Here is a 27,691-nt window from a genome sequence, read left to right as displayed (position 1 = left end):
AAAAAAAAAAAAAAAAAAAAAAAAAAAAAGAAATATATGGGGGTTTAAAATTAAACAAAATTGTAAGGAAACTCTGTTAGTCTGTTCTCACACTGTTAATATAAGACATACCCAAAACTGGGTAATTTATAAAGAAAAAGAGGTTTAATGGACTCACAGTTCCACAAGACTGGGGAGACCTCACCATCATGGCAGAAGGCGAAGAAGGCACAAAGGCACATCTTACATGGCGGCAGGCAAGGGGGCGTGTGCAGGGAACTGCCATTTATAAAACCATCAGGTCTCATGGGATGTATTCACGACCATGAGAACAGCATGGGAAAGACCCACTGCCATGATCCCGTTACCTCCCACCAGGTCCCTCCCGTGACACACAGGGATTACAGGAGCCACAGTTAGAGATGAGATTTGGGTGGGGACACAGCCAAACCATATCAGAAACGAACAGTTTTAATTGCTCCTTGCTTTTATAACCAGTAGATGCGTGTTGGTTAGAGAAAGGGCAGAGTGCTGGCCTTTGCCCCCGAGGTCATGAACCCCTTTCTTTCTTCCAGGGTGGCTCTCATTCGAGGGGATGTTGCTCTTCTACACGGACTTCATGGGCGAGGTGGTGTTTCAGGGGGACCCCAAGGCCCCGCACACGTCCGAGGCATATCAGAAGTACAACAGCGGCGTGACCATGGGCTGCTGGGGCATGTGCATCTATGCCTTCAGTGCAGCCTTCTACTCAGGTACCCGCCACCAGCCAGGTCGGCACGGCAGTGAGGGCTTTGGTTGGGTCCCTGGAGCATGTGAAGTGAAGGCAGGTTCATGTCCTTACGACTGCAGACACTACATCCCAATTTGGGGGTCGCCACTGTCTTTCCCGGCTGCAGGGCACTGGGCCTGGGGGAGCCCGACTGAAGAAATGGAGCCTGTGGGCCTCAGGCCTCTGAGAGCTGGTGGCCTGCGGGGCACGGGTGCTTGTCAGGACCTGACTACACCTGCAGGCCGTAGCGAGGGTGAAGTGGGGGCTCGGGGGGAACCCTGAGGCCATTCCCAGGCAGCATACTGTCTGCCAGCCCCCAGCTCCTTCCCACTTTGATTCAGGGAGCAACCTGTTCCCGAGGGGGTGGGGGCAGGGGTGTGTGATCATGGAGCGTGGGGGTGGGCAGGGGCCAGGGGCCCAGATGACTTTGAGGTTCTCTGTCTGGGTACCCTTGGAGCACAGTGCTGAGTTCACACCAGGGCGAAGCTGAGGTGCCATTCCCATGGGGCCTGGCTGGTAGCGTGCACCGGGCAAATTTTGTCCCAGAGGTCCGCACACTTTTTCCGCAAAAGGCCGCAGAGTTGGTATTTCCAGCTTTGCCGGCCCAGCGGTCTCTGTTGCAGCCCCTCACTGAAAGCCACAGACGGGAAACCGAGTGGGCGTGCCGTGTGCCAATAAAACTGCACCGTGTTCACTGAAATACGAATTTAATGTGATTTTCACGTCACAGAATATTCATCTCTTTTTGATTTTTTAAATTATTACTACCTTCTTACTCTTCTTTGTCATAAGAGAAGGCTGGGAAAGACTTATTTCAAGGTGGCCACCAGGAACATGTGTTCAAAATTCCTCTGCACAGGGGGAACCTCCACCACACAGAAGACAGGGTGGCCCTGCCCACACGAGCGCCTCAGCCCTCGACAGGGGCTCACACAACACACAACAAGCCCCATGGTCAACAGGATCATGGACCAGTTTTACAAAACTGGTCTGCAGGGTGGACTTTGCCTTCGAGCCATAATCTGCCAACACAAAATATTCATCTCTTTTTGATTTTTTAAATTAATTTTTTTTTTAAATTACAAAACTAGTCTGCAGGTTGGACTTCGCCTTCGAGCCATAATCTGCCAACTGCTTTATTTTAGTTACCCCCATCTTTGTGGGTTCGAGCCCCAAAGTGGAGGGTCACTGAGGGGCTGCGGCAAGAAGAAATTTGTCAGATCTCACTTGCGAGTCCACGGGGCGGCACCTTGGATGTTGGCTTCCCCCATAGCTGTGTGGCCTTGGGGCGTGGGGAACTGGCCCCATTTTATGGATTCTAGGGAGCCCCGTTGCTGATATCCATGCTGTCCCGTCATCTTGGGGGTGTAAAGATGGTGGCCGACGACGGGATGGGCTGCTGTCGTGCCCATAATTACACAAGAACACAGAGGTTTAGCTCGAGACCCTCAGTCCTTGAGTCTTTTTGGTGTCACAACCCCAAGATCCCTCCACCTGCAGAAGCCCTGGGGGACCTGACCCGAGCCGGTGTGAACAGGCAGGACACCCCGGTCCTGCCATCCATCCAGACAGCCCTGTCCTGGGCACCCACCAGAGTTACTGGGGCAGTCTCTCAGCTCCCCTGGGTCCCCCAGGAAGTACTTTCTGGTCTGGGGCAAGTGGCCTGCCAAGCCAGGTGCCACCACTGCTAGCTTCAGGTCAGCCACAGGGAGGTAGCGCTGGAAGCTGAGTCCCCGGAGGCTCTGGCCGTGTGGCACTGCTCACCCTCTCTGTGGCCCGCAGCGATCCTGGAGAAGCTGGAGGAGTTCCTCAGCATCCGCACCCTCTACTTCATCGCCTATCTCGCCTTCGGCCTGGGGACGGGGCTCGCTACCCTCTCCAGGAATCTCTACGTGGTCCTGTCGCTCTGCATAACCTACGGGGTTTTATTCTCCACCCTGTGCACCTTGCCCTACTCGCTGCTCTGCGATTACTACCAGAGTAAGAAGGTAAGTGCTCTGCCTTGTCTTGCTTCGGGTCTGCTTCTTGGAGAAGCCCCTCCTGAGAGCTGTCCCCCAGGACCAGCGGCACAGTCTGCAGAGCCTGGTGCACAATGACGACTGTCAAGACAGCAATGGCAGAGCATTCAACCAAGGGCGGCCCTTCTGAGCATGGGGCGTGCCCCCTGCCTGTAATCCCCTCACTGCTTCCTTAGCAGAAGCCTCCAGCTCACCCAGCCTCTGGGTTGGGCTCTGTCCTTTGCCGGGATGCACAGAATGGGAGGCTGCCCCTTTCTACTCCTTTGTCAGGTCACGGGGTCTCCTGTTGACGCCTGTCCCAGCCATTCAGGGTGGGGCTTATGGGGAGGCAGCGAAGCTCAGAAAACTCAGCAATCCAGATCAATAACATGTTAATACAGTATTTTTAAAAATCAGAATTTTTGCCAAAAATCCATGCAGAACAAAAACATCAATTTTTCTTTTTCTTTTTCTTTTTTTTTTTTTTTTTTGAGATGGAGTCTCGCTCTGTCACCCAGGCTGGAGTGCAATGGCACGATGTCGGCTCACTGCAACCTCCGCCTCCCGGGTTCCAGCAATCCTCCTGCCTCAGCCTCCCAAGTAGCTGGGATTACAGGCAGGCGTCACCATGCCCAGCTAACTTTTTATATTTTTAGTAGAGACGGGGTTTCACCATGTTGATCAGGCTAGTCTCAATCTCCTGACCTCGTGATCTGTCCACCTCAGCCTCCCAAAGTGCTGGGATTACAGGTATGAGCCACCGTGTCCCGCCCAAAATTCTAAATACAGGATCAGTTCACCATGTACTAGGGACTCTGATAGTCAGCTCAGCTCCTGAACCTTGAGGCGACATCCTTTTTCTCTGTGGACCTCAGTTCTGTCCTTGAATCCTGACCACATGTTTCTTGCCCTCTGCTCTCAGAATTCTCTTGGCTTCTTATTCCTTGATCCACTTGCCAGTTTTATCACATCACCCTTGTTCCTCATGGCTTCCCATCCAGCCGTGGGTATTAGGTGACTGCGTAATTTATTAGATTCTTGCATGCTTTAATAACAGCCGAACCATTTCATTACCTGGATAGGCCTGAGTACCTTACCAAGCAGATTAAAAGGATATGGTGGCCGGGCGCGGTGGCTCAAGCCTGTAATCCCAGCACTTTGGGAGGCCGAGACGGGCGGATCATGAGGTCAGGAGATCGAGACCATCCTGGCTAACACGGTGAAACCCCGTCTCTACTAAAAAAAATACAAAAAACTAGCCGGGCGAGGTGGTGGGCGCCTGTAGTCCCAGCTACTCCGGAGGCTGAGGCAGGAGAATGGCGTGAACCCGGGAGGCGGAGCTTGCAGTGAGCTGAGATCCGGCCACTGCACTCCAGCCCAGGAGACACAGCAAGACTCCGTCTCAAAAAAAATAAAAAAATAAAAAAAAATAAAAGGATATGGTGCCCGTCCTTTAGAAAAGAACAGCTAAAACCTTGTTATGGATTATGAATTTCGCATAAAGAAAAATAATCAGGCATAAATTAAGAGGGGGCTGGGCACGGTGGCTCACGCCTGTAGTCCCAGCTACTTAGGAGGCCGAGGCAGATCATGAGGTCAGGAGATTGAGACTATCCTGGCTGACACAGTGAAACCCCATCTCTACTAAAAATACAAAAAATTAGCCAGGCGTTGTGGCTGGCACCTGTAGTTCCAGCTACTCAGGAGGCTGAAGCTGGAGAATGGCATGAACCCTGGAGGTGGAGGTCGCAGTGAGCCAAGATTGTGCCACTGTACTCCAGCCTGGCCAACATAGCAAGACTCTGTCTCAGAAAAAAAAAAAAAAAAAAGTGAAGTTTCACTTCACATAACTTAAAACATGGCTGTTTCAATCAATGAAACTCAAGTTTCTCCTGGATCCCAGAATTCAACCTGTATTTATAAAAGTATAATATATTTAGCTACTATTTTGTTTAAATGAACTCGTTGGGCTAGGTTGGTAAATGTTATAATTTTTACTATTTTCTACAGAGAAAATAGTCTCTAATTCAAGTTGGAGCTATCTGTGCAGCAGTTTCTCTACAGTTGTACATAAATGTTTTTACTATAAAATGACCTAATGTATAAAATACTACTGCATGCCATAATAAAGATAGTAATACTTTCAAAAAAAAAGAGAGGATCAATAACAGTGCTGAGCCACCCCATATTGGAATCTGAGGCAAAAAGAAAAATGGCATTTAAAAGTGCCTTAAAAGGCCGAGCGCAGTAGCTCATGCCTGTAATCCCGGCACTTGGAGAGGCCAAGGCGGGTGGATCACTTGAGGTCAGGAGTTCAAGATCAGTCTGGCCAACATGACGAAACCATGTCTACTAAAAATACAAAAATTAGCCGGGCATGGTGGCCCATGCCCATAATCCCAGCTACTCGGGAGACTGAAGCAGGAGAATCGCTTGAACCCAGGAGGCAGAGGTTGCAGTGAGCCAAGATTGCGCGACTACACTCCAGCCTGGGTGACAGAGGCTGCGTAAATAAATAAACAGGCTGGGCGAGGTGGCTCACGCCTGTAATCCCAGCACTTTGGGAGGCCGAGGCGGGCGGATCACAAGGTCAGGAGATTGAGACCATCCTGGCTAACACGGTGAAACTCCGTCTCTACTAAAAAATACAAAAAATTAGCCGGGCGCGGTGGCGGGTGCTTGTAGTCCCAGCTACTCCGGAGGCTGAGGCAGGAGAATGGTGAGAACCTGGGAGGCAGAGCTTGCAGTGAGCCGAGATTGCGCCACTGCACTCCAGCAGGGGGACAGAGCGAGACTCCGTCTCAAATAAATAAATAAACAAATAAATAAATAAATAAATAAATAAATAAAGTGCCTTAAATTTTTGTTGATATTTTGCTCAGCATAGACTTTTAACAGCTGTATTGAGATATTGTGCACCATCTAATAGCGTGTGACGTGCACCGTTCAGTGGTTTTGGCACACGCAGAGTTGTACAACCGTCACCACCATCAATTTCAGAACAGTTTTGTCAGCCCAGGAAGACCCCGTCAGCTGTCACCCCTCTGACCCTCCCACTCCACCAGGCCTAGGTGACCACTAACCTACTTCCTGTCCCCATGGACTTGACTATTTGGGACGTCTCCTGTGATGGAGTCAGGCAATCCATGGACTCTTGTGTTTGGCATCTGTGGCGCAGCTGTAGGCTTCCAGCTCCATCCAGGCTGTTTCCTGGGTCAGGGCCTCATTCCTTTTTATGGTCACATAATGTTCACACCATAATTTTCTTTTGCAGTGACTTTGAAATTTTAAAATGCTGCATTGAAATATTACCTGAACAGCCTGGGCAACATAGTCAGACCCATCTCTTAAAAAAAAAAATTAAAAATTAGCCAGACATGGTGGCATGCGCCTGTAGTCCCAGCTATTCAGGAGGCTGAGGTGGGAGGATCACCTGAGCCCAGGAGGCTGAAGCTCCAGTGAGCTGAGATTGTGCCACTGCACTCCAGCTTGGGCAACAGAGCAAGACCCTGTCTCAATAAAGAAAAAGAAAAAAGAAAGAAAGAAAGAAAGAAAAGAAATGTGACCTGGATTACTGAGTTTCTCTCTCTCCCTTTTAATCTCATGCCTGAGTTGCCTCCCCTAGGCCTGGGCCTGATTTGTTTTAAGGAGTTTGGAGTCTGACACGTTCAGCTGGGCTGGCCCCGAGCACAGCCCTTCTGATGGGGGTAGAATTGGCACGGGGAAGCCGCAGGGGAGGCCTAGGCTCCCAAGTCACAGCAATGCCCACTCACCCAGCACCTTGCAGGCCGGCTGGTGCTAGGGGAGCTGAGTGACAGAAATCCAGGCCACGGCTCCCCACTGTCGCTCTGCACAGACCACACTCTCAGCCACTGTCTCCCAGCGTGGCATGCAGGGAAGGGAGAGTGAGTGACGCGTCCAAGCTGGAGGCCACGAGGACCTCGGAGCCTCAGACAGAGGACCAAAGGGCGTCATGTGCAGAGGACTTTGTGGGGAGTGGTGTTGGGCAGGTCCCATCCTGGACAAAGGTGAAGGATGGGATGCTGGGAGTGGAGTGGCCGCCTGGCTGTGCAGATTGGTTTTCTTTGGGTGAGAGGACGGGGAAGAGCTCACGTGCTGAGCGGGGAAAGTGTCTCCGGCCGCCTCGTCTGCCCCATTAGTCATGGATTCTTTTCATTGTCGTCATCTCTCCAAACACAAATATCGTTAAACTCTTGGCTGAACTCCCTGTGCACGTTGGCAGTGGAAAATGTGAGGCCGCTGTACGTGGGCCGCTCAGGCCTCCTGGGCTCGCAGGACACATGGAGCTTGGTCACTTCGTGCTGCGACGGGTCTCGCTGACACGTTTCTTCCTCTGGGTCAGTTTGCAGGGTCCAGTGCGGACGGTACCCGGCGGGGCATGGGCGTGGACATCTCTCTGCTGAGCTGCCAGTACTTCCTGGCCCAGATTCTGGTCTCCCTGGTCCTGGGGCCCCTGACCTCGGCCGTGGGCAGCGCCAACGGGGTGATGTACTTCTCCAGCCTCGTGTCCTTCCTGGGCTGCCTATACTCCTCCCTGTTTGTCATTTATGAAATTCCTCCCAGCGACGCTGCAGACGAGGAGCACCGGCCTCTCCTGCTGAATGTCTGACATCGCGGAGCCTCGACTCTGGACACACGCCTGCACCTGGGGGTCTGCAGCAGGCCGACCAGTGAGGACCAAAGGACCTTGGTGGACAGGGGGACAGGCTGCCTCCTGGAATGTAAATATGTGATAAAATAATAAACGACAGCGGCAAAGCCTGCGGTTTCTAGGCATTGCTCTCCGGTGGCTGAGAGGTCCACAGGGGATTGAGTTACCCTCCTGAGGACTTGGGCAGGGGGAGGTTTGTAAGAATCTTTTTTTGAAAATGAAGGTGTAATTCAAAACTTCTCAACCAGGGGCAATTTTGCCACCCCACCCCCACCCCCAGGAAGACGTCTGGCAATGTCTGGAGATAGCTTTGGTTGTCACAACTCAGGGATGCTGTAAACCTCCCACGGCACACAGGACCGCCCCAACGGCAAGGAGCTAGCAAAACCCACATGTCAATCATGCTGAGGTAGAGAGAGCCTGGTCTAACTGGACCATACATTCTGTACATTGCATCCCAGGGTAGAGTCAGAGCACACAGGTCTTTTGGATCAGAATGCCTCATATTCATTCACTTGTCCATTCATCCATTTATTCTCTCATCCATTCATTCATCTACTCATCCACATATCCACCCATCACATAACCATCCATCCACTCATCTAAATATCCTCCCATCCAAATATCCACTCATCCATATATCCATCCATTCACATATCCACCCATCCACCCATCCACATAACCATCCCTCCACTCATCCAAATATCTACCCATCTGAATATCCACTCATCCATATATCCATCCATTCACATATCCACCCATCCACCCATCCAAATATCCACTCATCCATATATCCATCCATCCATCCATCCATCCATCCATCCATCCATCCACCCACCCATCCAAATATCCACTCGTCCACCCATCTACCCGTCCAAATATCCACTCATCCATATATCCATCCATCCACCCATCTACCCATCCAAATATCCACTCATCCATATATCCATCCATCCACACATCTACTCATCTACCCATCCACATGACCATCCATCCACTCATCCAAATATCCTCCCATCCAAATATCCACTTCTCCATATGTCCATCCATCCACATATCCACCCATCCACATAACCATCCATCCACTTATCCAAATATCTACCCATCTGAATATCTACTCATCCATATATCCATCCATCCACCCATCTACCCATCCAAATATCCACTCATCCATATATCCATCCATCCACACATCTACTCATCTACCTATCCACATGACCATCCATCCACTCATCCAACTATTATCCACCTATCCGAATATCCACTCACCCATATATCCATCCATCCACATGTTCACCCATCCACCCACCCAAATATCCACTTCTCCATGTATCCATCCATCCATCCATCCATCCATCCATCCATCCATCCATCCTCTTATCCACTCATCCACCCTCCAGATATCCAGCTAGTGCCTGGGTGTGACAGACAGTGGTTGGCCCAGGAATCCAGCTGTGAGTGTCCACTCTGCCCTGCTGGAACTGATGTGAGAGGAAGGGAGACACGTGGCTCACTGAGGCTCCGTGCAGCACAAGTGCAAGTGCACGGAAGGAGGACAGGGCAGCAGTGGCATGCTGGGTGGCCTCACTAGTGAGGGGCCGTTTGAGCAAGTGCCCTGATGAAGCCAGGGAGTGATCTCTGAGGTGAGCACTTGTTTCACAGGTTCGAGGGAGCACAGACACCAAGATGCTTGGATTGTAAAATTCCAAAAGTTGGAATCTCAAGGAGGTTGGAGCCGACGTGGCTGGTCAGCACCCATCCTGCCCTTTGACTCCACAGGCAGGGACTAGGGGCTGGAGGGCGAGGTTCGGGTCATTCTTCCCCCTCCATCCGCCAAGGGTTCATTCCACAGATGGACCTCATGTGCCTGCTGCGCGCAGGTGTTGCTGAGCCTGGGTCTGCCCTGACCGTGCCCACTGCCTCCCAGTGTCCCTTTATGGACCTGGCAAAGCTCTCGTGAGTGTGGCAGTCCCTCGCCATCTGGTCTCTGACCATCTTCCATCACCTGACCCCGCGAGCTCACTGAAGCCCCTTCCCAGGGCTCCTCCCCACGTGGTGATTAATGGCCACGAGGGGTCACAGCCAGGTCCCTGTTGTTGCCAAGCTGGGTCTGGCCTGGGATTGTGTAGCCCCCAGTTCCCTCACTGCATGGTCCCTGTGTTCTGGGGACATAGAAGACATCCCTGACCACAAATCCAAAACAAACGACAGGGGGTCTGGGGCCTGTTGCCAGCCTGGGGGGAGTCTGGGGTTTCTGATAGTGTCTTGTCATCTTGCTGTGACCACTTAGGGCCAGTCAGAAAGGCTACCTCCCCGCCTGGGCCACAGCCTCCCTCCCAACCACGGCCTCCCCACCTTGGTGATGACCTTCCCACATGAGCCCCAGCCTCCCCCATGGGCCGTAGCCTTCTTCAGTGCCACTGCCTGCTGCCTCCTGGAGCCCCACCGCTCCTCTCTGCACCCCTGCCGGACTCCTGGCCTCCTGTCTACCCTCACATGCATCTTCCACCCTGAAGCTGGGGGACTATAAACACAGGCCTGAGCCCATCCCCTCTTCCAGTCTTCCATGGCACCCACCCTGGCTCCCCAGAGCCTAGGGAATCAGGTGGAAATTCCTCCCGCCAGACGGAGCCCAGCCCATCCTCCTGAGCCGGCCACCCGCCATGTTGCCAGCCCCCTGTACTACAGCCACAGAACCCTTGCGGGCCGCAATTGGTGTCTGTGTTTAGGATCTTCCTGCAGGCCAAGTCCGCCTCTTCTCTGCCGATCAATATCTGATTCATCCATGTAGACCTGTCTGAAATGCCACCTCCTCCGTTCAGTCCATCCTGGTTGGAGCCAGCGATTCTTTCCATGTGCTTTCATGTGATGCTGCTTTACCCTTCATGGTCATGAGCTCAGCGAGGTGAGTCTCATGGTCCCTGATACACACGTAGCTGAAGCACAGAGAGGTTTAGTGGCTTTTCAAAGTCACACAGCTCCATTGGGCCTCCATGGACCTGGGCCCTGTTAGTCCCATGCTTTTCCTGGAACTGCAGACTTATCCTCCCCACATTTATGTTGCTTGGAAGAGCTTCAGACTTTCTAGAAATTGTGGTGTTGGGTGGCTGTCCTCTGGGCTGGGCTGTCTTTGCCAAGAACTGGTCAAAATGAAGAATAAGGGGCTTCTCTCTTACTCTTGGCTTGTCAAATCCTAGGCCCTCTTCCTAGAACTTTCTAACAAAACACAGATTGCTTCTACATGTGGGGATCATCCTGTCAGCCTCTCTTTTCTGAGAACCTGCCCTGCCTCCCGAACTGCGGGGCTACTGCCCTCAGGCTGGGTCCAAAACGCTGCCCTTGACCTTCAGGTCTGTTCCTAGCAGATGGCAGTGGGGGCAGTCACTGGCTCCAAACCACAAGGCCTGGGACTCACTGAGAGCCACATTCATTTGACTTCCACATCTCAGAGAGGCTTTCTGTGGGCCGGGCGCAGTGGCTCACACCTGTAATCCCAGCACTTTGGGAGGCTGAGGCGGGCGGATCGTGAGGTCAGGAAATCGAGACCATCCTGGCTAACACGGTGACATCCCATCTCTATTAAAAATACAAAAAATTAGCTGGGCGTGGTGGTGTGCGCCTGTAGTCCCAGTTACTTGGGAGGCTGAGGCAGGAGAATCACTCAAACCTGGCAGCGGAGGTTGCAGTGAGCTGAGATCGCGCCACTGTACTCCAGCCTGGGTGACAGAGCGAGACTCTGTCTAAAAAAATAAATAAAAATAAATAAATAAAACAAATTCAAGCTGTGATGATGAGGGTAGTCCCGCTGCTTGCCTGTTTGCGAAGTCCTCACTCTGCTCACGGTCACGTGTGAATGAATCTTATCTATTCTCCGACCTTGCTGGGGAGGAGGCATCATTCCTGCATTTGACAGACCTGGACCCTGAGACAAGCACATCAGTACCTGGCCCAGGTCACAACCGGGTGGAGTGTGAGCCCAGAGAGTCTGAGTCCAGCCTCACGCCGCCGAGTGCCTCAGGAGCACCGTGAGCCAGCCGAGCCCCTGCCGGCAGGCAGCTCCCTTCCCTGTGTCCTGAACACTGTGCTGCTGCCGTGGGCTCGCTCCCCAGAGAGCTCAGCTTGGAAGGAGCTTCTCATCCCATTCAGAGGTGAGGGGACAGCGGGAGAAGGCCTCTCGCTTTATCGGCCAGCGCTCCGTAAGACTCACGCTTCTCAGGCCGCTCAGAACCAAAACTGCGCCACCAAGATCTGAAGCCATTCCTGACTTTCTTGTCAGCAAACTTGGAAAGTGGCTCCCATTCCTTGATGCCACTCAGAACTGCCATCGAGCGCTGGCCACAGCACGTAGCATGGAAACTGAACGTCCTCAAAGGAACTGCCTTGGAGGTCATCGCCTCCCTGGGGTTTGTGTTTCTGCCTCCCTAGGCTGTTGGGCTAACCCTGGACCATTCCCTTGGGAACCAGGACAGGGTAAGGTGGCATTCCCACACTCACCAGGCCGGGCTACAGGTTTCTGGGGGAACAGAGGTGGTTTCCCTGGAATATGCAAGAACTGACAATTGCCTGGGCCCCCGGCAGTCGGGCGGTCCCGGCCCTCCCTGCGCTCGCTTGGAGTGTGTCTGCAGAATCCACTCGGGCGCGTGGCACGTGACGTGTCATCCTCAGCAGGGAGCGGGTGGAGGGCATCCGAAGAGGGAAGGAGCAGGTGTCTGGAATTGGGGTGGGCACTTTCATGGCACACAGGACCCCCAGCAGCTGCTCAGGGGGCTTTTCGGCGAGTGGAGGCATGGTTATGGGAGTCGTGATCCTTGGAAGTCATCCACTGCTGATGCCATCCTGGGAGTCTCTTCTACACAAGACACATTGAGTTCCTACCGGGCACCTCCCAAGCCCTGGGGGATGCAGCGGAGAACAGAAGAAACCTCCTGTTCTCCAGACAAGGCCTTTGCCCTTCTTCTCACAGCCGTGCCGCCCTGCCTACCTGCCCACAGCCATCAGCCTCACCTGCCCACACTCAGCCCCCTCTTCCCAGCCGTCTCCACACCCTGCTCTGCTGGGGCCTGTCCAGTCGCCCCTTGATCTGTGACCCACCCGTCTGGCCGCCTGCCTCCAGGAAACGTGGGATCTCTTACACAGCGCTCCCTGTCAAACCCTCCAGCCTTCCCCACCATCGCCAGGGGGCCTTGGCTCGCCCGTACCGCGAGGGCTGCAGGTCTTGTGGCGGCCGCAGGCCCAGGGAAAGCATCTGGGCCTTGTAACGACTGCCACCTGGTGGCCGGGACGGGGATGGACTCTTTTGACGGCTGCCCAGCAGCAGGGTCCAAGGGGATGGACGGGCCTGGGTGGTCAGGTGCCCAGAAAACAGTGGGATAGGCAAGAAATGGCCTCAGGAATCCTCTCTGGGACAACTAAAAGGTGCCCTAAAGGCCTGTTTTTAATCAAATTTACTCCAATGGATACTCAAACCCTAGTGGTTCACCGAAGCCGATCCCCCAAGCCCAATTCCCCATTTCTAAGATGGTGTCAACCAGGGCTGGGGTCAGAGAGGCTGCAGGGCCCACATGGCAGGCACAGTCAGGAGAATGTGAAGGGAGGGTCTCTAGGTGCCCAGCAGAGGCATCCCTGGGATGCCTTCCTAAGTCAACCCAAAAGGTCCTTCTATCTGGTCCTTCACACCTACTTCCCAACAGCACATCTGGACTGGCAGCAAGGAACCTTGCCCTGCAGGGCCCGGCGCCCGTCCATCCAGCAGGACCCATCCATCCGTCCAATATCTACAGAGCAAGGGCCTTCCACACAGAACTTGGTTCATTAAGAAGGGAGCCTGTGCACACACAGCTGGGCTGCGGGAGATAGAGCGGACTTCTGCAGTCTGGGTCCCTAAGGTGCCAAAAGGAAACAATGACCAGTCTTGGCAAAGGCAGCCACTGGAGAAGCCACCTTGGAGGAGCAGAGAACCAGGGCCCAGAACTTGAGTTGCCAAGGTTCCCAGGGCAGCTAGGAACGCAGCAGGGATTCAGGGAAAGGACCTGAGATACCGAGACTGCCACAGGCCGACAATGCCGCCTCCAAGAGGACCCGGTGAGGGATCCGTGGCTGGAGCTCATCAGGGACTGAGCAGGAGGCTGTTCCTGAACTCCTGGGGATCCACGATGGATGCCGGCTCTGGCCAGGCCCCGCCTTCCAATGGGAGGGCCAGGAACCTCACAAACCAGAAAGGACTGGCTTCATCCTGCAGCCACGTCAGTCCAGCTGGATGAGCAAGTGCACGGCTGCCTCCCCTGGCTGGCTCATCTGGCAGACCTTCCCTAGGAGAAGGCAGGGAGGCCGAGGACCCCGCTGTTCCTGGGTCTCCACTGGGCAGCAGGAAGGACCCCAGGGGTCCAGTGCAGGAGAGACTTTTCCACTGGTCTTGGGGCCTGGCAGCTTCATCCCCTGTGTCTGGGTAGCTGGCTCTGATTTCAAAGCTCTGAGTTCAGATATGTTCCCTGGCCTTCTGGGCTGCTCAGGTGAGGCTGACGGTGGTCACTGGTCTGTGTTGGCGCCCAGCCACACTGCCCTGGGTCTCACCGCGTTGTCAGGCTGGGGCTAGTGAGGGCTCTTAGCTCAGATGAGGGGTCCTCATGTCTCCTCAGTTTCCACACAGAAGGGCTCTGGCCCTGACCACCTCCGCCATCATTCACCAGCTGATCACATCCACAATTGTACAGCTCACCAGTGCTGATTTTTGAGGGCCTGGAAGCTTGCAATCCCGTGTGTGTGTGGGAGGCCACGGCTGACTTCTCCACGGTGCATTCTTGCCCTTCAGATACGTGATCTTGTCTTACCCAGGTGAGGCCTAAGTGAGGTCTCCCCTCCCTAGACTTACCGTGGACACTTACCAACCATGCAGCCACACACCCTGCAGCACATCTACACTGTGCTGAGGCCCTGGGACTTACACCATGCCCTGCAAAGTGCCATCTCCCTAGCCCTCCTGCAGTGGAACCAGCGGGGCTGCTGAGCCACCATGTCCAAGCTGAGGATGCATTTCCAGGAACAAAGAGGCGAGGGCCTAGCTTGGGGGTGCTGCTGGAGGACAGCACCATATCCCTCCACCCCGTCCACCCAGCAGATGTCTGGTTAGCATTCCTAGCCCTCTTCCTCACATGTGTGCATGGCAGAGTGGTGACAATGGCCACAGCTGTTCATGCCTGAGAAGCTGCCTAGCTCTGATGTGGCCTTGTAGCATCAACCTACTATCTACTCAAGACGCTTGGGTCCAATCATTTGACCACCCTGAAATCTACACTTCACAGACCTGTACCTGCTAAACACAGCAGCTTCCTAAGGGGCAGTCCCAGAGACCCACAAAGACAGCACCTGGATTCCAGCCTCTCCCGGCCACCCCAGTGCCATCCTCTCACTCAAGACCTGGACTGGGAGCCACCTGGGGCTCCCGTGGCTGGCCTGTAGGCCCATCCCTGTGCCCTGGTCAGCTATGATGCTGAGCAGGACCTCTGCTGTTCGCCTCGAGGACCGTCACTGTGTGCGCCACTCGGGTCCTTGCATGGCGATGCTTTCTCAGATCCTGAGTGAGGCAGTGCCTGGTGCCTGCTGCTCCCCAAGTCTTTACCACGTGGCGGATCCTGCCTGGTTTGAGGGCAGTTTACCAACAGCTTTCTGGGCTGTTCTCTTCCCATGTCCCAAAACATCTAGAAACTCATCGCCCTATCCCAGATGACAAGGGGTGAACACACTTCCGGGGACAATCCTGAGGCTTCAGGAAAATGCCCTCGACAGGTTCTTAAGCCACAGCGCAGATTCCAACCATGCCTGCCCATGCGGCCATGTCCACACGCTGCAGGCTGCCTGCTGCCCCTTTGGAGGGTCAGAGCCCCTTAGGACTGGGATACATCTGCCACCTGAGCGCGACTCTAGAGCGGGGCGGGGGGGTGGGGTGCGGGGGCACTGGCAGGCCTTGGGGAGAGACAGATGAGGGCGGCTCCGACATCTCCTGAGCAGGGAGGCTGCCACACGCCCGTACACGCTGGCGACGTCCACAGATTAGAGGTGCGGGGTGAATGGCGAGGGGTAGGGGAAAATGCTTTTAGTCCCAATGCCAATGCCTGCTTAGGGCCCATCCTGCTGCTTGGGGAGCCTCCACAGAAAGATGGCACCCTCACCAGGGAAAGCCTCTTCCCAGACAGAGGAGGTTTTTGGAAGCCGCTCAAACAGGGTCCCGAGTAGCAAGGAACAGCCGACTCTCCCTCTGCTCCTTCCCCACCTGGGGTAACAGCCAGGATCCCTGCCCACTCTCCAGGAATGAGACAGCACATGGGAGACACCCAGGGGTTGTAGTGTAGCTTGGTTTTATTTATGTCCACAAATATTTCAAAAAAATTACAAAATACTCAAATGGAGAGAACACAGAAGTCACGATTTCTGGGTGTCTACTGTTCACACTGTGTTATCTCACGGCGAACTACTCATATATACATTTAGCTTCAAGATATATAGAAACGTAGCAAATCTGAGTGTGCACTCTGCCTCTGCCGCAGTGGAGTGAAGCTCAACCTCGAGGACACTGAACAAGATACGGACACACACAGAGGAGCCAAACCAAGCCCCGAACAAAGGGAGGAAAAGCTGAAAGAAACCAAGTGGTTGGGCTTCAAAGACACCGTGAAGGTCAGGGCCTCCTAAACAAACTGTAGCTGACCAGGTGAGGGTTTCAGGTCGAGGGTTTTTAGATGGAGGAATCTCAGTGCTTCGCCTTGGGATACGGGGAGAAAAGCAAACCTAACGAGAACACCTTCGGACAGTTTTCAAGCACAGACCTCAGAGGACTCGACTCTTCATTCTTTGGAAAAACGGATGACAGAGGAGGAGATAAAGAAGGTTTAACTGAACGGTAGATGTTGTGTTCTACCAAAAAGACAGACAGAAAAACCAAAAGCCGAGAAGGTGGGGGCCTGGATGCAGGAGTCTGGCAGCCCAGCAGGAAGTGGCCTCACTCAGAGCCATGGAACAAGCCCACCGTGAGAGCCTGTCCCCACCCCAGGAGGAGACGAGCCTCCAAGCCAATGTGGTCTGAAGTCCCAGGGCAGAAGGTGAATGTGAGCTTTCCTCCCCGCTAAGAAACTAAAGTTAAGGCAGAAATGGAATGAGAGAAAAATGGAAGAAAAAAAAAACCTAGAAACATTTTCAACAGACAAAACAATCCTATCCCAACTGAAACCAAACATGGTTTTTAAGATAAACTGGAAATGCCCCTATTTGACTCCAGAACCTGAATCTGAGCTAGTATCTGCTCGTTTCTGGATCAAACTATCAGCCTCTCTTCCTGCTCCCTCTGCAGCCTGGGTCCTAGGTGGCCTTTGTGTCCTCTGACCCAGTGTGGTCTCTTTTTGTCCTACAATTCTTGGGATGGGACCAGCACAATGGCAGAAGAGCTGTCAAGTGTCTGAGAGAAAAAGATCGGAAGAGGACATGTCCTGGCAGAAAGCAGGGCTGACAGAGGGGAGACAACCCCGAAGAGCCTGCACTCAGCCTGGGAGAAAGTGCATTATGGCTGCACCCTGGAAAGGAGGGCAGGCTCTCTCCAGGACTGTTCTGCTCAGAAGGGCCTGGCCTCCTAAGAAGCGGCCCCCACAAAGCCGGCTTTCTGACTGCACATTTGTGGGTGGGACTCCAGTTCCCACTTCCAGAATGAAGAGTGGGACTCAAATGGTTTACCAGTGCGGGGTGAGGTCACCATGCAGACCTGCTCCTAGGGTAAAATACACACGGCCCCCAACACCTGTCTTAACTCCAGGATCTCCCTTGCTCAAAAGTGGCCTCAGTCTGTGGCAAGAATGACGGGGCCGTCCTCATCACAACATCCAAATGACAATGAGCATGAGAGGGCAGCCTTCTAGTAGATCCCTTTGGCAGGCATACGCCCTGGGTTGCTCGTGTGCTGAGTTATTTGTATGGAATCATTTTCTTGAATTTCTTAGATGATGAAATTTTTGGAGTATTAAAAAAGACATTCATCCAGAACAATCAAGTGTGTGTACATAGAAATCTAGAAGGAAATCTACAATGGACACAGGCCCATGCGCTTTCCATCTCGTGGAAACAGAACAGTGACACCGGAGAACAGAAAGTGAACATTCACCTCCTACACTCCCTGTGCAAAATGGAAGAGGTCTGATGGAGCAGAAGTCTGCGCTGTTGGCAGAGCACAGGCTAGGAGCAGACACAAGTGAAACGCAAGGCAGCAAAACAGAGAGTCTGTAACATCGTCCCTGCAAACCCTGGATGCTCGCTGCTGTGACCAGGCCTCGGCCCAAGCCTCTCTGTCCATGTGGAACGCCCCTTTGCTCCCTTTAATTAAAGGGATAATTATATATAACTTTTTATTAAAAAATCAACTCTGTATTCTGTCAATAGTTGGTAGGAATTCACAATTAGTGACATGGCTGGAAAAAATAGATCACAATAGTAGTTTATGGAAGAAAAAAAAGGCTGTTCTAAAATTATTTATTTACAGACGTAAAAAGCCATGCTGCAGAACTTTCTCAAATTATGAAGATTTCCTACAATGTATTAAAATAAAAGATTTTTTTAAAAATTATAGCTCTTGGATTCCAAATTCCTATGCCACCGATCTGCAAGCCTCGCGGGCTCTGGAGCACTCGTGGCGGAGTGTGTCAGTGTGTCTGCACGCACAGTGAAGGGTGTGAACTGGATTCTAGCACCTACTGAGAAATCAAGGAAAAGAAAACTAAAGCCAAACCCCAAGATTGCAGGGAAGCTTTCTGGATGTTCAGTCCAGTCCAGGACTCACTAAGTTTCTGGGGGACTGTCATGCAGGGAGATCCAAACCAGTCTCGGGAAATCCTCTCGACAAACGAACACTATTATGTGGATACATTTTTAGTTGTGGGTTTTTAAATATATAAAGAAATCTTTAGAAGATATTCTTTTTGCTTTTGCAGCTCCTATTGTATGTAAAAAGTCCTGTTTCTTCCCCCAAGAACTGGGGTTTCCACAGCCCGCGTTAACAAATAAATAACTTATAACTGCTTGTCACCTTCTTTCTTCAGTCGACTGGAAAGACAAAACAGGAAAGCATATTTAGTCTCAGGCCTAGGCAGGCAGTCAGGCAGGCTGGGGGCAACCCCAAAGGCAACAGCCAGGCAATCCAACCCCAAGCCTGCAGCCTCCCGTGCAGCTGACCTACCCTCCCAACACCTCCCTCCCTCTGCTTCTCCCATCACCGTGGTTCCGCAATGTCCCCTCTAGGGCCCAGCAGGCCGAGGGGGAGAAGCCTGGCCCTGGGCACTGCGGGAGAAGCACCGTGGGCACGTGGGGGGTTTGGTGGGAGCCTGGGCTCAGATCCCCCTCCACTCCCTCCCAGCACCCCGCCTCACCTGTAATAATCTTCCTGACTTGGTAGGTGGCCACCATGCATGTGGGGATGTCCATGCAGCCACTGCTGCTCCATGGCCAGTCTCTGCAGCTCAGCCGACTGGGCGTGCATGGCCTGCAGCTGGTGGGCTGCTGACATGGGGGGTGGGATGGCCCCAGGCAGGTCTCGGGGATAGGGGGTGCCTGCCAAACACAAAACAACCTGCGCTACAGAAATAGCCAGAGGACTGGCCAAGACCGGGGCAGCACAGGAACAGCAAACGGCAAGGAGCACAGGAGAAGTGCCAGCATGGACACAGGAGCCAGCCCCTCCCAGACTCTGCAGATAGCCGGAAGGCAGAGCCTCCGGGGAGGCAGGAGGTACCCTTGGGAGCCTCTGCCTGGACCCTTCCGGCCCCTCCTCCACATGCTCCAGGCCTCAGCCCAAGTGCTTCTCCTTCAGAGACCTGCTATGAGCCCCCTCTGCTATTTTCACTGGTCCTGCAGTCCTGGCTCTTAGCAAGGCTGATGCATTTATGACCCCCTACCCCAGGCAGCCCCCAGAGTGCAGAAGGCTTATTTCCCCCATGGACCCCCTGCACGCAGGGGGAAAGAACCTGCCTGCTCAATGCATGAATGAATGAATGAATGAATGAATGAAGACAGCAGACCAGACCCCAACCCAACTCACACGGCCTCCCCGCCCCTCCTAGAGGGGAAGTCTTACCGAAAACTGGATGGCGAAGCATCTCGTGCTCGTGAGGGGGCTGTCCAAGCAGAGGGTTGGGGAGAGTGCCAGGCGGGTAGGGGAAGCGAGCCAGGTGGGGGCCAGCAGTCAGGGGGTCGACCAGCGGGTGAACGGGGCCTGCTGAACCTAAAGAAAGGACAAAAGGCCAGATGGAGGCGGCGCGCGGCTCTTCAATGTTTGTCCCCCTTGGCTGGAATGGCCGATGACTTCCTCCTAGCCCAAGCCGGCTCCGGGTCACCAGGGCCGGATGCACCACCTGGTTGCAGGTGGCCCTGTCCTAAAGTGGCTGCCTCCATCTTCAACAACAGCTCCAGAGGCAGAGAGAAGTGATGAGCCCACCGCTGATGCAGGTATTTCCTCGTCCCCTTGTGGAGCGCCCCCAACAGGCAATCCCAGTCCGGTTTGGTCAAGGATCCGGGATCAGCAGGGTCCCTCTCGTCAGCCACCTGGGCCTGCCCTCTGCCTGTCAGGTCACAGGAGCATACAGCCTTGCCCCAGCAGGTGTTGGGCTGGCACCCCCTGCCAAGGGCTGTCTCCCTGCCTTTCACTCGCAGAACCCAAAGGAGGCCAGCAGAGCGAGTGGCGCAGAATGGGGACCCGGCCGCCTGGCACTGCCCTCTCTTCTCTGCTGGCACCAAATCTTGCGTCTCTCCCTTCAGAATGTTGCCTTGATCTGACCTCACCACACCACCTCCTGCCCTCACCTCCTATCCCCCAGCTCCAGCCAACACAGGCGCTGGCAGGGATTTCAGGGTTGCCACCTCCAGCCATGCTGCCCGGGGGTCCCTGGAAGGTTGGGAGCCCCCCTCGGCCTCTGTGGCTGCTCTCGCCCCTGTTTCCCACAGCTTGCCCTTTCACCTCCTCAGCGGGCCTCTCCTGACAGCCTTCTCAAAACTGCCACACTGCCCCTGCCCCCAGCTCTCCTGATTCCCTCTTCTGGATTTATTTTCTTCCAGAACGTGCACTTTCCACCTCTTACAACCTGGCACACATCTTTCAACTATCTCCCCAAACTGGAAGGTAAATGTGGACAGGGGTTCTGCCAGCACCTACAACTGCCTGGCACATCCCAGGGGTTCAGTAAACACTTGCTGAATGAATGATGCATGAATGAGCAAATGACTACTTGTCCTCAACACTGGTTAGACCAAGGCTTGTAAGGTCTACACCAGGTGCCAACAGAGCTTCAGATATGAGGATGGCAATGGTGAGTGCTCTCCCATGCCAGGACTGGGTACAGAGGCAGGGGAGGCGCCTGGTGCCTCCAAGCAAGGTGGCTCCCCGCCCTCCCTCTGGGCCCTGGCCTCTCAGTCATCCTGCCCCACACTGGAGGGTGGCTGGTGAGGAAGCCCCGCACACAGGCTGTACCACGGGACCTGTACTCCAAGTCCCATGGAGCGGTGAACCTGCCTCCTTCTAGCACAGTAGCCACCCTCCTGCACCATCTCACCTCTGCCTCAGAGCAGCCTCCCCACAGCTGGTGAATGAGCAGCCTTCAGGAGCTCCTACTCCCAGGGTGGATAGGACTGGGCAGCCCTGGCCAGGTGGGTCAGCTCGGAGAACTCAGCCAAAGCCAGCAGGAGGCCTGCCCAGCCTCGCTCCTCAAGAGAAGAGGACTGTGCTTTTAATTCTCACCAAGTGACCCCCACGTAGCGCAGTGCCTCATCTGTACATTCCTTGGCTCCAAAGGCCACATAACACTGCTGTGCTGCCCTTACCCTGCCCCGTGGGCCTAGGCCACTTCCCTCCATCCCAGGCACAGGGCTGATAACACAGGCTTCACCCCGTGTGCTGCAGCTGTCTGAGGCCTTGCAGTTCTGGAGAGCTGCGGGGCCAAGGAGAGACTGTGATACAGCAAAACCATAATGGTAGTGGATGCTGAGCTCTTCTAAGATCTGCCAAGAATGAGGAATCTGTTCGGCAAAGAACACTTTCTGCTCCTGGATGGTGACTGTCACTCATCAGGCTCTGCAACCCTCCCCGTGCCTCTGCCCCACCTGCCACGCCGGGGCACGCACCTTGGTGGAGGGGGTCCTGCTGGTGGAGGTGGAGGTGGGAGTGAATGTGTGAGTGCTGGTGATGGTGTGGAGTCACGTTGAACATCTGCAGTCGGGCCAGGGGGTCGCTGGTCAGCGACGCCATGCGCTCTGCGTGGATACGCTCGGCTGCCAGTCTGTCAGGGTAGCTCATCTCGGGCCGCAGCTGGGGGCCCGCCAGGGCCAGTCTCTCCCTCTCCAAGGGGTTCAGGCCCGGGTGGAAAGAAGCAAAAGGGTGGGGCCCGGCCGTCGGGGGGATGGTGAGGGCGCTGTGCCGGGCAAAATGCTCCATGGGGTTGGCGGCTGGGTGCAGGGGGTCCAGCTCTGGGGGCTTCACCTCGAAGCCCGGCTTCATCCTCTCCCGCAGCTCTCGCTCCCGGATCTCCCGCTCTCGGATCTCCCGCTCCCGGAGCTCCCGCTCGCGGATGGTGGGGTCGACATTGTAGAGGCCAGGCATGTGGTAGGCCAGCAGGGGGTCCGTGGGGTTAAGGGGCATGTAGAAGGGGTGGTTGCGGTTGGTGGGCGACATGACGTGGGGGCGGGCGTACTCGCTCAGAGTCCGAAGGGCAGGTGTGTCAGGCCCGATGTAGGGGGGCACGGCAGCAATGGTGGTTGGTGGTGGCTCGAAGGATGGCCGCATGTGGCCAGGACCACTGAGCTGGGGGTCACTGAGACGACCTTCATGCGCTGAGCTGGATGCCTTCTACGGAAGGAAAAGAAAACGTGAGGGGTCCCCAGAGCGCCTGGGGTCTCCGCTTGGCCCACAATGCGGAGGTGGGCCTGCTCTGCTCTGACAGGCCACCCTGGTCCCTCCGCGGAGACCCGGCCCTGGCCTTGGCCTGACACCAGGATGCAGTCCAGGCCCTGCAGGGTCGGGCTCCTCTGCGCCCACAGCTCCCCTCAGGCCCAGATGGGAGTGTGTCCCTGTGAGACAAAGCTCATGCGTGAGGTGTCTACGTGTGAGGGTGTCTGGCAGTGACAGCCAGGGGGCACGGGTGAGTGAGCCCAGCAGGCCAGGAACCTCACCGGGAGCCCCTCATGCCACCTCCTGGGTTGGCTGCCCTCTCCTCCCCACGACAGCAGAGCTGGCCACCACCACAGCGCCCAGCCCATGAGGTGGCCACAAGGCAGGACAGCTGGAGAGGCCCCTCGAAGCCTGGTTACCGCCTGAGTGCTCGGGTCTTCTCTCAAGGCACCCCTTGTGCTTCTCCCTGGCTCCTTCAAATTACTTAGAAGTTAGGAACCCAAAGGCTAGAGGGGAAGGACAGGCCCTTTCCTCGAAGGTCCTCAGGCAGGAGGATGCCCAGTTACTGCTGGGAGTCAGCCTAGACCTGCCATGTGCAGTTACCCTGGCAGCTTGGGACATGCAGCCCCCGTCAGGCGTGGAGAGAGGGTGTAAATAGCACCCAACCCTCTAGCTGCCAGGAGGCCGAGTCAGGCAGCCAAGGGCAGTGCTGGGTGGCCCAGCGTGGCTCCCAGGAGCAGGATGGACCAGCGCCCCCCTCGCACCTCGCCAACCCTGGACTCACAGCTGCCCGCTCTGCCTCGCGCTCCCGCTCTCGCTCCCGCTCCCGCTCTTTCTCCTTTTCCTTCTCCCGCTCTCGCTCCTCTCGGGCTTTCTGCTCAGCCTCACGCTTGGCCTTCTCAATGGCCTCCTCCCTCTTCTTGGCCAGCTTGGACCCGGCCAGAGGCATGAAGTACAGGTCTGTCCGTGCACACGAGTTGTAGCCCCGGTCCAGGTGTTTGTAGAACCTGAGAAAAGCCACAGATCTTGCTGGGAGCTCCTGCCAAAACCCACCCTGTGCCTCCCTCCCACCTGAACTTGCCCCCACCAGCCCGCCTGTGCCTGCCCTGTCCCGGAGCTCTGGGAAGCTTACCTCGCTGACTGGCTGGCGTGGCTGGGGGTGTCCACCACAGTGGGCTCAGGGGACGGGCTCCTTGGTGGGGGAGGGGGGCTCTCAGGCTCCTCAGCGTCGTCCAGAGCCTCCTCCTTGATCTGGACCGTGGGGAGTGGGCAGGATGACCCCCCGGCTATGCTGCCTCCTGAAGCCACCGCAGCAGAACAGGGTGGCTGGGCCGAGGTGCCGGGTCCCGCCGGTGGGGTAGAGGTGGAGGGGCAGGTCGGAGGGGTGATGGGAGGAGGGCCTCCAGGGACAAAGGGGTGCTGAGCAAATGGGGGTTGGGGGGCCACCTGGTGGAGGCCTGTAGGGGGGTGGGAGGCAGGAGGCGGGGGCAGGTTCTGGCTCTGGGTCAGCCCGGGGGGCTGGGCGGGTGAGGAGGGCAACGGCTGGCTCTGAGGCATGAGCTGCAGGGGTGGGGGGTGAGCCGACGGGGGATGGTGTGTGGACAGGGAGCTCAGGGGCTTCAGGGCTGGAGGGGGCGGCAGGTTGGCATTCATGGAGAAGGGCGAGGGCCCTGAGAGGTGGGGAGGGTGCTTGTGGGCCTGCGGCGCCGGCAGCTGGGGGATGGGAGTGGTGGGCGGGGGCTTGATGTGGGGCATGGCCAAGGGTGCTGGCGGCAGGGGCTGCTCCCGTGGAGGCTGTTGGGACTGCAGTGCTGACTGAGAGGCTGGCAGCTGCAGGGAGGTGTGAGGGTGCGCTGCTGCTGGGGAGGCCCCCAGAGGGGCCTGGCCTTGGGAGGCCTGGGGAGGGAGGCCAAAGGGCTGTGGGGGGCCTGGGTGCTGCAGCAGGGGCCCAGTCTGCAGACTGTGAGGGCCAGGTGGGCCCTGACCGTGCAGGGTGGGCTGGACATGAGAGGGTGCAGAGGGCTGGCCTGCCGACCCAGTCAGAGGCTGCAGAGGGGGGTGCGGCGAGGGATGTGGCGGGGGATGCGGTGAGGGCGGCCGCTGGGGGTGCAGGGCTGGTGCCTGTTGGATGTGGGTGTGCGGAACAGGCGCTGTGGGAGCCTGTGGCTGGTTAGGGGCCTGGGAGGCCGTGGGGGAGCCCTGCGGGGGAACTGCAGTGGCAGAGGGCGTGGGCCCTGGCGCAGGCAGCTGAGGGGTCCCTGGAGGAGCTGAGGAGGGAGCTGGGGTGACCCCAGTGGGAGCCTGCAAGGCTGGGGGCTGGGCCTGCAGCATCTGCTGCTGGGCTGACGAGTCCGAGTCACTCTCATTGTCCTGGGGGCTGGGGATGCTTGGGGACGTGCTGCGATTGTCCTGGTCGATGTCTTTGGGGTCACTGCTACCCTCATCGTTGACGCTGCGACTGTCTGAACTCTCTCCCTCACCTTCAGATGGCGAGTTGGGCCGGCTGATCTCCTAAAGTCAGAGAAGGAAAGGATGGAAGTCCCAGGAGGGCAGAGCCCTGTCTGCTCTGCACCGCCAGCGCCGGACACACAGTAAGGGTTTGTGCAGATGAAGTAGCAAGCTTGGCTCCAGGACCACAGGTCGTGCCCCAACCCAGCCAGTGTCCAGGGCCACTCTAGCCCCACGCTAGGAGACAGGGCACGGCCACCAACTAGGGAGAACCCCGGCTGGGGGCTTCTGAAGAAGCATTAGCTTAACTCAGCAAGGCTCAGCGGCCAACCTCACCTGTGTTTTTGTCTTCTTGGAGCTGGTCCTGTCAGCCTCCTCCGTATCAGAGGCCACCTTCTCCCGCTGGCGTTTGGTACTCTTAAGAGGGGAAGAGGCTTCCTCTTTCACCTTCTGCAGGGGAAAGCCCACAAGGAGCAATCAGGCCAGGGGAGGCCATCCCATCAGCCTCAGCAGGGAAATGACGCCAGTTTATAGACACTTTGCTCCCTCATTCTGAGTTCCATCTCCAGGAGCAAAAAGCTCTAGAAGGGTCAACTAGGGCCAAGAAGGAACACGTATCTGGGGGTGGGAATGACAGCCAGCCCTCCGCATCTGTGGGTTTGCATCCTCAGATTCAAGCAACCGTGGATTGAAAATGTAGGCAGGACTATGACGGTTACATCTATACTGAACATGCACACAGTGTTTTCTTGTCATTGTCTCCTAACCAAGGCAGTGGAACCACTGTTTACTGCGTTTACATTGTACTGGGCAGTAGAAGTAACCTAGGGATGATTTAAGAGTCTACAGGAGGATGTGATTGGTTATGTGCAAAACACTGTGTCAACGTATATGAGATTTGAGCACCCGTGGATTTTGGTATCCTGGGCAGTGGAGGCTCTGGAGCCAACCTCCAGAAGATACCGAGGGAGGACTGTACTTGGCTCTGGAGGGAGCCGTTCTAACCACTCCCCACACTCTCTACCTTTGAGAACTTGGGAAATTTGAGGCAGAGGTGGCCCCCAAGGGTTGGTGCTGGAGCCCCTTTCTCTAGGCCCCCAGCCTTCAGTCTGCAGCCCCTAGGCCAGGACAATGTTGAGCTGCATCCTTGTGTCTGAGGGAGCTGATCACGAACGCCAGCAACCCAGTTTTAATGGGAGGGAGGGACAGAATGGCCCCTACTATTCCCCCAGCACCTGACCTTGGCCGACTTCTTCACTGTCTCTGCTTTACTGTCATTGCTGGAGGTGCTGGCAGCGCTGGGGGAGTTCCGGCCGCTGGAGCGGATGTCTTCATTGATGGGTGAGGTGCGACCATCAGGGCTGGCTGGCTGCTTCTTCCGACCACTGCGTAGTGTCGACATCTGCCCACCCAAACCGAAGACTGATGACACAGATTCCTGGTCCCCATGTGGGCCCACCTGAGCCCAACCCACAGGAAGGAGCCTGAAGAGCACACCCTACCAGCCTCTCAGCAAATCCCAGACCTTGGCAAACAACAGGCTGCCCTGCCTGTCGCTGGCTGCGTGAAGGTCCGTGTGTAGCTCAGGGAAGAGGTGGGGAAATGGGTGGGCTCACGCCAGAAAGCGGTTCTCAAACCTAAAGCACTCATCCCAAGGGACTGGCCTGAACAACGTGTGCTGGAAATGAACCACGCTTTCTGAGCGGCAGAAAGTTGACTGCGGCCATCTTTAAAGCACCCTACCCTTTCTGTTTATTCCTCATAATCGTCCGTTCTCCCAACCAAACCAAATGAAATCAAACACTTGTGGATTTAATCTAACAGGACAGGAAGTGACCCAAAGAGATGAAGCTGTCAAATAAAGCAGCTCAGCTCCCTAAGCCGCTGAGGGCTTCAGCATGTTTCTGCAAAGCCATGAGAGCTCCGAAGAGATCAGGAGACAACGGTTCTGGCTAGTGGACCGCTCCCTTCTGAGTGAGCGGGGGCGTACAAGGGGCAGAGGAAGGTCCCACCCACCTGCCTGAAGGGGCCATAGGGGAGGCTCAAGGGAAAGACCCTGTCAGTACCCTCAGCCCCAAACCTGGAAAAAGCCTCTCCCAAAGTCTCTGGCACATTTCCAACCTAGAAAACAAAGTCTCTCTACAGGAGGAGCTATGCAGTGAGCAGAGAAATGTACCACAAGTTTCCAAAATGGGATCAAACATTTAAAAAAAACCATAAACACCCTAACACAAAAGAGCCTGCAAATTTAAAATAGCAGAGATTTGCTACAATGGAATTGACACCGCAAGAAGCTCCGAGGGCCTTGGAGAGTCTGCACTGAGCCAGAAGCTTGCTATAAAACCCAGGGCAGCATGCCGCCCTGGGGCCCCTCGAAGGAGAGAACAGCAGAGAACAGCGCGCTCTTCCCAGCCCACAGGCAAGCTACTGCCTTGCCTCGGGCAAAGCAGCTCCCCTCCAGGGCTTTGTTTGGTAAACAAGACTTTCGCTTCCTCCCCCTGGTAGGCTCAAAGGCTCAAAGCCTCAACACATCCCAGGAAACTGAGGAAGCTGCCAGGAGCCCCATGGCCCCAGGGGACTCACCGAGCCCCGACTCCGCCGTGTCCTCATGCTATGCTTCCCACTGAGCCCATCATCCTCTTCCTTGACAGGTTTGAACATAAACGGTGGTGGGTCCACAGGCTTCTCAATGGGTGGGAGCTCGCCGTATTTCTTGAAGTGGATGCGACAGTCGGTGCAAAGCAGGATGTTCTCCCGGCCTCCGTGGTGCCAATCTTTGGAGGCTGTGGGAGGGAAGTGGCGGGGGCCAGCCTTGGAAATCCTCCCTCTCCCTGCGGATGTCTGGGCAGAGGGGCCCTTCTGTGGGCTCTACCCAAACTTGATGCCACCAGCACCATGCAGCCCTGGGCCCCAACACCCCA

General features: G+C 55.6%; 2 protein-coding genes across 9 annotated transcripts in view; one reads left to right on the top strand and one right to left on the bottom strand.

Moving 5' to 3' along the window:
* SLC45A1 (solute carrier family 45 member 1) overlaps positions 1 to 7,528 on the top strand; it is a 31,170-nt gene extending 23,642 nt beyond the window's left edge. Inside the window, exons 7-9 of the mRNA XM_023215260.2 lie at positions 555 to 731; positions 2,531 to 2,736; positions 7,109 to 7,528. Coding sequence (XP_023071028.1) covers positions 555 to 731; positions 2,531 to 2,736; positions 7,109 to 7,375 — 650 coding nt within the window. The 3' untranslated portion in view covers positions 7,376 to 7,528. The remainder of the gene's footprint in view (positions 1 to 554; positions 732 to 2,530; positions 2,737 to 7,108) is intronic.
* Positions 7,529 to 15,751: 8,223 nt separating this feature from the next.
* RERE (arginine-glutamic acid dipeptide repeats) overlaps positions 15,752 to 27,691 on the bottom strand; it is a 469,695-nt gene continuing 457,755 nt past the window's right edge. For 7 of the 8 annotated variants that reach the window (XM_023215261.1, XM_023215264.1, XM_023215266.1 and 4 more), the window contains 9 exons: positions 27,354 to 27,553; positions 26,011 to 26,172; positions 25,107 to 25,220; positions 23,455 to 24,833; positions 23,107 to 23,329; positions 21,560 to 22,280; positions 19,521 to 19,667; positions 18,817 to 18,997; positions 15,752 to 18,493 (listed from right to left, as the gene is read on the bottom strand). In XM_023215261.1, the coding sequence (XP_023071029.1) occupies positions 18,460 to 18,493; positions 18,817 to 18,997; positions 19,521 to 19,667; positions 21,560 to 22,280; positions 23,107 to 23,329; positions 23,455 to 24,833; positions 25,107 to 25,220; positions 26,011 to 26,172; positions 27,354 to 27,553 (3,161 nt within the window). In that variant the 3' untranslated portion in view covers positions 15,752 to 18,459. The remainder of the gene's footprint in view (positions 18,494 to 18,816; positions 18,998 to 19,520; positions 19,668 to 21,559; positions 22,281 to 23,106; positions 23,330 to 23,454; positions 24,834 to 25,106; positions 25,221 to 26,010; positions 26,173 to 27,353; positions 27,554 to 27,691) is intronic. The other variant, XM_023215263.1, reaches the window with a different exon arrangement.

Source organism: Piliocolobus tephrosceles, chromosome 1 (assembly GCF_002776525.5).
Source record: "Piliocolobus tephrosceles isolate RC106 chromosome 1, ASM277652v3, whole genome shotgun sequence".
Lineage (NCBI taxonomy): Eukaryota > Metazoa > Chordata > Mammalia > Primates > Cercopithecidae > Piliocolobus > Piliocolobus tephrosceles.
Note: the sequence above shows the minus strand (reverse complement) of the source record. Positions and strands in the feature narration are given on the sequence as shown.